Source organism: Danio rerio, chromosome 5, assembly GCF_049306965.1.
Source record: "Danio rerio strain Tuebingen ecotype United States chromosome 5, GRCz12tu, whole genome shotgun sequence".
In the NCBI taxonomy this organism is placed as follows: Eukaryota; Metazoa; Chordata; class Actinopteri; order Cypriniformes; family Danionidae; genus Danio; species Danio rerio.
In genome coordinates, this window is record NC_133180.1 from 75,497,723 (window position 1) to 75,507,175 (window position 9,453).

The following is a 9,453-nucleotide window of genomic DNA, read 5'->3' on the forward strand; positions in this document are numbered from 1 at the left end:
GAGTAAACATTGATGAAATAATATCAATAACAACAATAACACTGATGATGGAAAAACCCGGATACTCACAGAGATTGTGATAAAGATGAGGTTGTATCTTCATGCAAAATTGGTTTTAGGATTAAAATTAAATGTATCTGCTTAATTTTTTTAGGTCTGGTGAAGGCAGGACATTTGACCCGAAGGACAAATGCGGTATACAGAATTCTAAGACAACAGGGGGATTAAAACACTCACGAATCACACAAGGTATTGTTTTTAACCTTGCTTTTTTCATTTTTCAACTTACAGCTTTTAGAAAGATGCTCTTGAGCTGCAAGCAGGATATCAGGATGCTGGAACTGATGAGAGAGAGGGAGCAGAGAAAGCGTATTGAACAAACATCATAAGCAAAAATGCAATGGGTAAATCTCTAATACGCTTTAAACCTGCACACTAAAGAATGTACTTGACGTGAATTATTAATGTATATGACATGGTTTGCATCTTAGATATGATATTGTACACACAAATTAAGGCTCTGTGTCCCAATTCCAGAGATAATTCAATGTGTATCAGAGGTTTGAGTCAATAAATGCTTGAAGTGAGATATGAGGCTTAATAATTGATATATTATAGTGATTTGCTTCCTACAGTAACTGAAGGAGGTAAAGTTCACTACAAGACAAGTGTTTGAACAAGAAAATCATTTGTGCACTAAGATAACGCGCCTTCGAAAGCACTTTCTACTCACATGGGAAGGAAACTTGACATCAATGTTTACGTCAGAATCTTTGAAGCCAAATTTGGTGCTGGAAGACCCGTATAACCTGAACTGGCATTCTGCAGGGGAAAAGTCGATAAAATGTATTGAAGAATCATTAAAAAAAGGATTCAGTGAGCTTTAAAGTGCCCATTCAGATATCACATTGAACACAGTGCGTCATTTTGGCTGTGTTTGAATGCAAACATAGTTTCACAGTAAAAGTGGATGATATTAACTAAAATGAAAACCTTGATTAATTTAATAAGAAATAAAGATAACAATTACTTTATTTTCAGTAAAAAAATGGGATTATTTAACACCACGCGCAGTTTAAAAAGACAAGTGGAAAGTCCAAACATTTCCATAAATCACTGAATTCACATAAGGCTGTATATTTTTAAGGGATGTCATTAACAGGATAAAACAACAACAAAAACAACAACAATATTTTTACTGAGGCATCTGACCAATCAGAGAGGAGTAAATAGCAGAAATAGACCAATCAGAGCAGAGACATTCGACTAATTAGAGCAGATTAGAGCCATCTGACCAATCAGGGCAGTTTAGAGCCATCTGACCAATCAGAGCGGATTAGAGCCATCTGACTAATCAGAGCAAATTAGAGCCATCTGACCAATCAGAACGGATAAGAGCCATCTGACCAATCAGAGCGGATTAGAGCCATCTGACCAATCAGAGCAGATTAGAGCCATCTGACCAATCAGAGCAGATTAGAGCCATCTGACCAATCAGAGCGGATTAGAGCCATCTGACCAATCAGAGCAGATTAGAGCCATCTGACCAATCAGAGCGGATTAGAGCCATCTGACCATTCAGAGCGGATTAGAGCCATCTGACCAATCAGAACAGAAATATCCGACCAATCAGAGCAGAGTAAACCAATCTGACCAATCAGAGCAGATTACCAATCGGCCATCTGACCATTCTGACCATTCAGAGCACAGTAGATCCATCAGTTGAATCAGAGCAGAGATAGACCAATCAAAGCAGAGAGATCTGCTTAGAGCAGAGTAAAGCAATCTGACCAATCAGAGCTAACTAGAGCCATCAGACTAATCATAATAGAAGAGGGCCATCTGACCAATCAGAGCAGAGTAGGGCCATCCAACTAATTAGAGTGGAGTAAAGCCATCTGACCAGAGCGGAGTAGATCCATCTTATTAATAAGAACGGAGTAGAGCAATCTAACCAATCAAAGCGGAGACGAGCCATCTGACCAATCAGAGCAGAGTTAACTGACCAATCAGTGCATATTAGAGGCATCTGACCAATCAGTGCATATTAGAGGCATCTGACCAATCAGAGCAGAGTCAACTGACCAATCAGTGCATATTAGAGGCATCTGACCAATCAGAGCAGAGTTAACTGACCAATCAGTGCATATTAGAGGCATCGGACCAATCAGAGCAGAGTCAACTGACCAATCAGTGCATGTTAGAGCCATCAGACCAATCAGAGTCAACTGACCAATCAGAGCGGATCCATCTGGTCAATCAGAGAAGTGCAGCCTTCAGATCAATCAGAGCAGAGCCATCCGACCAATTAGAGCACAGCAGAGCCATCTGACAAATCAGAGCAGAGTCAGCCGACCCATCTGAGCACAGAAGAGCCATCTGACAAATCAGAGCAGATTAGAGCCATCCGACCAATCAGAGCAAAGTCCAGCCATCAGACTAATCAGAGCAGAGTCAGCCGACCCATTTGAGCACTGCAGAGCCATCTGACCAATCAGAGTGGAATAGATCCACCTGACCAATCTGAATGGAGCCATCTGACCAATCAGAGCAAAGTCCAGCCATCGGACCAATCAGAGCATAGTCTTCCAACTCATTTAAGCACAGCAGAGCCATCTGACCAATCAGAGCAGATTAGAGCCATCCGACCAATCAGAGCAGACCCTTGACTCTTTAAAGTCTTGGGCTGCGTCCGAAACGGCCTACTACTCAGTAGGTACTGCATTTGAATTTAAACGTACTCGGCCGTTAGAAAAGTACATTCTACACAGTATGAATGTGACAAGTTTGAATGGAATTCGGACGCACTACATCCGCCATTATGTCATGGTCACGTGACGTACCTGCGTCACTCCCATTCATGAATTCTCTCGCAGGGCATCATGGGATAGCGCAGCATGCATGGGATGCACACTCCAGAATCTCGCCAGATGTAGTAAGTCATCCAGGTACTTTTCACATACTGATTTTCAAATTCTAGGAATTCGGACACTACTCGGCTTGCAAACTGATTTTAGCGTACTATATAGCATGGAAGTACGCGGTTTCGGACGCAGTCTTGGTTTAGAAAGACCTGATCCTGCAACAAATTCTTACAGACAGAATTAAGCTGCGTCTGCAATGTATTTAATGAGAAAATTAAACTGTCCTGACCTTGGACCAACATAAACCTACTTGAGGAGACCTCCAGAACAAAGCAAGCAGAATAAAGGCAACGTTTAAAAATGCTGCTGTGCGGTTACACACCTGGAAGAACAGGATGAAGGACTTTTTCAATGAGTGCCAGAATATTTTGGCGTTGTTTTAAATCCTCATCATTTAAACCAAATTCAGTGACGATGCTTTCCAGTGCAGAGCTGACAGAAAGACAGTGTGGTTTAGCAGGAGGAGGGATGCTCAACAGCAGCGCCAGTTTCTGCAGTTCCTGTGAAGACCAGACACATTTCAGCCATAAACAACAAACAACAGAGCAGTTTTAGTTTAGTCTTGATCATCATCGTTACCTTGGCTTTCTTCCTGTGGGAGCGTTCTCTGATGTGACTGAGAGCTGGCGAGATGTCCTCACAAAACACCTTACATTTATCACATCTGAACTTCAGGCTGACGCTTGACTAATAAAACAAAAAACAACCAAGAATGAAGAAATCAATCAATGTGATCTCTGTAACATACACTCTTTCCTCTGTTTAACTGAATACTAATGAGAAAAAACTAGTGTAATGTGACACTGAGTACTGGAGTAATGCTACTGAAAATTCAGCTTTCAACATTCTAAAATATATAAAAATATTGAACCAATTTTTAATCTACTTTAATATTTATAATTAAGTTTTATTTATAAAAGTATTTCACAATATTGCCACTAAAGTGACTTCTTTAATAATTGTGTAAAAAAACATGCATAAATAAATAAATTAAAATAAATTAAAAATAAATAAATTAAATACATAAAATTAATTAATTAAAACAAATAAAGAAAAACAATCAAATAAATTTAAAAAGTAAAAACTAATTTTAAAACAAGTAAACAAAAATAATTAAATAAAAATTTATAAAAATTACAATTAATTAATTAAAATAAATAGAATAAATGAAAATAAATAAATGAAAATAAGTAAAATAAAATAAATTAATGAAAATAAATAAATAAAAATGAATACTAAATAAATTAATAAAATCAAGTAAAAAAAATATTTAAATTAAAAAAAAATTATTTATTCATGAATAAAAATACAAAAATTAAAAAAATTATAAAAAATAAAAGTAAAAATAAATAAATTAAAATGAGTAAATATTAAATAAATAAAAACTATATATACATATATATATATATATATATATATATATATATATATATATATATATATATATACACACACACATATATATATATATATATATATATATATATATATATGTGTGTATATATATATATATATATATATATATATATATACACACACATATATATATATATATATATATATATATATATATATATATATACACACACACACATATATATATATATATATATATATATACATACATATAATTTTTTAATTTTATTAATTAAATAAACAAATAAAAAGAAAAGAAAATATAAAAAGAAATAAATAGAAGAAATAGAAGAAATAAAAAAAAAAAAAAAATTTCAATTATAAAATACAATAAAAATACAAAATTAAATGAAAATATATAAATAAATAAAAACTAAAGCAAATAAAAATTTATTAATTAATTAAAATAAATAACATCCCGACACAATACTGTATAATTTGACAACAAATAAGTGTAGCATATTATTGTGATTACTGTAAACTACAAAAAAAACTGTTTAAATACTGGAGCTTTGACCATTTAAAATATATTAAAATAGCCAACAGATATTTAATATTCAAGAATATCTCACGTCGCCATATTATGAACTAAAGTGACTTATTTAAAAAAAAAAGTTTTTAGAAAAAAAACATCCCGACACTTTACTGCTTGTTTTGACAATAACTTGTAGCATATAGCATGGTAAATTTTTTAAGCTTCATGTAAAGATTATGGTACATTTACATTTAGTCATTTAGCAGATGCTTCTATCCAAAGCGACTTACAAATGAGGACAAGAAAGCAATTTACACAACTATATAAAAGAAAAAACTATGAGAGCAACAATGAATAAGTGCTGTAAGCAAGTTTCAGGTGTGTAAAGTCTAAGAAGGAAAGCATTAGTAATGTAGGTTTTTTTTACATAAATATATGCTGTTCCTAAAGCAGTGCCATGAGGGAATATCAACTTTGAATAAATACCTAACAGTTTAGTTTATGTCACACAAACCTCCTTGGGGTCACAATCGCTGCCTTCTGCTTCCAAACACAGCTGTAAAACGTCCCGTCTCGTGAGGCAGCTATCAATCAACACAAACCTGCTCTTGTCCCGCCAGCTCTGCGCTCCGTCTGACAGACAGACATGATGGAGACTGATATTAGCTGCACTTTTAAATACTTCTGTACATGTGATTTTTCAGGTTTTTATTTTTAATAAATCTTTAGCAATTTCAAAAACTCTTTTCACATTGTGATTATGGGGGATTGTGTGTAGAATGTTGAGGAAATCAATGAATTTAATCCATTTTGGAATAAAGCTGAAACATAAAAAATTTGGGAAAAGTGAAGCGAAAAGTGAAATACTGTCTGTACGCACTGTAGCTGTGACAAAACACTAGTGTGTGTGTTTTTATAAAAGAGGAGGAGCTACTATATGCCACACCCTCTTTTCAGGTTTAGTTAGCATAATAAACATCGAATAAAAAAAATGCACATTTCAAAGCACTTCACAGGACCTTTAATAGACTAAGGGTGTCACGATCCTCCAAATCCTCGATTCGATTACATTTTCGATTCTAAAGGCACGATTCGATTCGATTTTCGATTATGAATAATTAATTAATTAATGACCAATTAATTATTTGTAGCCTACCGTTTAAACTACCTGACCTGCATGGTCTTTGTTTTACCCATAAACAGATCATACAGTAAATGAATAAAGGCAAGTTACACATAATGACCACCTGTCAATCACTTTTTCTGCGGGACTCGTGAATAGGCAGTGATCTGTGTCCTTATAATGGCGTCGATAAAAAAGACGCACAACCAACAGGAACCAGCCAACAGTATCTGAGGTGTTCGCTAAAATGACGAAGTACAAGTGAGTGAAAGATTGAAGCAGTCCTCTGACTGCCTGGACCTGCTGTCTGGAGCGCATGGCTGTGTGTGCGTCTGTGTCTGTGTGGTCACGTGATGTGCATTTTCAGAGGTAGTGAGGAAGGAGGGCTGCTCAGAAATGCTACACGCCACTGTGGATGTCAAATCGTTGTCGTTCTAAAACGCCATTTAAAAACAAAGACAGTGTAAACAGGGCCTGAGTGTGTGCTTTTCGCGACCGGATTTGCAACGGGGGCGGGCGGAGAATCGCGATCTGCTGTCTATCGGACGAACCGTACGTAATACGTACATAGCAGAGCTTGCAAAATTGTGTTTTTTTTTGTCGACAACACGAACGTTGTCAACATAACTCACTGGAAATCCAAAATACCTCCACACCGGCGACTTCACTGAAAGAGGAGAGGGTTTAAGCTCTGTCGACGGGTCTCCTGCGTCTGCAGTTTAACAAGCACTTCAACAAGCCTGTTTTTTCCCGCTTGGCAAGCCAAGCTGACGTGACATGGGGGCGTGGCAGCATCGACGATTCTATTATTTGATTCGATAATCGAAATTAGGCATAAATTTAGATCGATTACGATTAAAAATTGAAATCGTGACACCTCTATAATTGACAGGTAATAAGCCAATAGTAAATAAAGTGACTTATCACAAACTAAAGTGTTTATCGTGTGTTTTACCGTGTTTCTGTCCATCTCGCGGCCGATCTCTCCAGTTCCTCCGGTCGGCAGGTGAACTCCTCTGCACTCGCTCTCTGTGGGACGGACTCTGACCAAACCCTGGACCTTCCGGAGAGCTGCAGGACAGAGACGCTTTGGCTCTTCTGTTGTTTTTGGGACTGTAAGTGTGTTCGTGGCTCATGTCGTCTCGTCCACGCGGACTCCTCCATCGCTCGGCTTCATCTGCTTCCCTCTGTCTCCGGTATCGCGGAGAGAACTTCCTGTTTCCTCGATCCGCCATCGTGGATCTGTTAGTACAGAGAGGAAGTTAGTCTGCATGGACCGGAAGCTGCGACCGTTTTTTGTTTCGTTTTGTGACGCAGTTCGTAGAGAAACTGGAGATTGAATGAGAAAGCAGTGGGCGTGGCTTGTTTTCTCTACTGCGAGCTGATTGGATGTAGTAAAGTAGGCATTTCATTCTGAAAGATGGGGAAAAGGGTTTGAGGTGAGTTATTACAGGCTGACAGACTCCTCCTCATTTCTGTTTGTAGTCAAACTGACAGCTGAAGGGGCGTGGTTAAGTATGTTGGCCATGCCCAACACCTCAGACAGACCTAATTTGAAAATTTAACTGAAAACAAACAGGAAGTGCATTTTCAGATTTCAATTAAAGACTACATGTTGAAAGGGCCAGGTATATCTGGCGTTCTGATTTGAAGCTGGTTTGATTGACAGCTGGGTGGCCCGCCCAGAAGACGTATATCATTTCCGTTCCTGTAGCCGGACACTGCAGTTCAATACAGTCTGGCTAACAGCTCAATACAGTGGCTTATTGTGTGTGCGTCATGAGAAGTAAGTGTTCATGCCTTCTGTCTGTGTGCTTCTGACACTTTACAGCTTATGGGTTTAGTGAGCAGGTTTAAGCTACCAGACCTTTTGCTTTGACAACAACTCTCAAATCAGTTTTAAAGAACGAAACGATTGTGGATCACTTCAAATTGTCAATAACCAAATCCAGCTTAGTAATTCCAAAACGACCACAGGTGTTCCATAACAGGACTTGACACTTGTAAACACTCGCTCCATCGGGCTCGCGGCTCTCAGCACCGCCCACACTCATCACTACTACCAAGCCGACCAATAACAGAGCTTGCGCTTAGCGTCATTACAACGTGTAGTTACATTTTTTGAGAGGTGCGCGTCGGCGTCAGCAACAGTAACGCCCTATTCACACGGGGCGTCAGCGTCAACGCTTCCCATTCACTTTGAATGGGTGACGTCAGGCGTTGCCGAACTGCATTGTGGATCCGTCGCCGCCGCTTCAGAAGCGTTCCTCGCTGCAGAAGTTGGGACCAGCTCAACTTTTCAAGCGCCGACGGAAGCGTCAGCCAATCAGATTGCTGTATGCAAATACACCAGCTCAGACAGTGGCCTATTGCTAAATGAATTTCATTGGCTGACGCTTCTATGACGATCGTTTCAGCTCCAACTTCAGACACGCCCTCTGTCAAGCGTTGACGCTGAAGCCCCGTGTGAATAGGGCGTGAGGGTGATCAAAGTGAATGGGAAGCGTTGACGCCCCGTGTGAATGGGGCGCAAGCTCTATGACTAGACGCAGAAGTGTATATATATAAGCCTTAACGTCAGAGAGGCGTGGCTAAAACTATTCTAGATGAAGTGTGACGTCAACAGAACAGGACCGCCACATTAAACGCGGAAGCAAATGCTCAAACTTTGATTGAAGATTACCAAACTACACTTACTTTTTCATTAAATTAACTTGCACATATTAATTGTTCACGTACAGAAGAACAAAATGCGCTAGCAAAATAAACGACGCACATTTTGATTTGAGACAGACTTTAATTTATTAATATCATGATGCTTTTATTACAAATTCACAAACATAAGGCCCGCTTTTTGCACATTTGCTGCAATAATTAACATAAAACCATGTCATTAACACTTGTATTTCAACAAATGGTGTCGTATTTAGATTCAACACTGAAACAAATAGCCTTATTAGTCCAAAGAATGAGCGAGATTACAGAAATTACAAACACAATTATGACCGTGACAGTGCAAATTATTTCCACGCATCAAATAAAGTCAAAACAGACTAGAAGATTCATTCGTGCATGCTTTTAAGTATTAAAATCCGATCACAACAATATGAGTGTGTGTGCAGCTTCTCCCGGAGGACAAAGAGCACTCGGGGCGTCACACATCACGGCAAACACCAACAAAATCAACACGACACGCGATGTGGATGTTTGAAAGCAGTTATAATCAACTCACCTGTGTTTGTTCTGTAATGCTTTATAAAACCGAACGCCACATTTCTGATCTCCGGGAGTTTGTTAGCAGCCGCACATGCAGGTGTCTGAACATGAGCTCATCTGACCTGAGCTCACTTCCGCCGGCTACACTTCTGTCAAATCATCGGGCCTTCATCAGAACACAGAATCGACGCAAATTAACCAGGCAACGTCAGCTCCTCATTCAACACAACTGATGTGAGGTTTTAATGCTATCATTTGTAACCGAAGAAAGTTGATATTTGATTATTAAATCGCTGTTA

General features: G+C 38.3%; 1 protein-coding gene across 1 annotated transcript in view; it reads right to left on the reverse strand.

Moving 5' to 3' along the window:
• The window catches only part of tut7 (terminal uridylyl transferase 7), a 47,688-nt gene extending 38,415 nt beyond the window's left edge, over nucleotides 1-9,273 (reverse strand). Inside the window, exons 1-7 of the mRNA XM_073951661.1 lie at nucleotides 9,171-9,273; nucleotides 6,894-7,180; nucleotides 5,330-5,448; nucleotides 3,504-3,611; nucleotides 3,247-3,424; nucleotides 734-822; nucleotides 290-341 (exon numbers count right to left, since the gene is read on the reverse strand). Of these exons, the coding sequence (XP_073807762.1) occupies nucleotides 290-341; nucleotides 734-822; nucleotides 3,247-3,424; nucleotides 3,504-3,611; nucleotides 5,330-5,448; nucleotides 6,894-7,173 (826 nt within the window). The 5' untranslated portion in view covers nucleotides 7,174-7,180; nucleotides 9,171-9,273. The remainder of the gene's footprint in view (nucleotides 1-289; nucleotides 342-733; nucleotides 823-3,246; nucleotides 3,425-3,503; nucleotides 3,612-5,329; nucleotides 5,449-6,893; nucleotides 7,181-9,170) is intronic.
• Nucleotides 9,274-9,453: the final 180 nt, after the last annotated feature.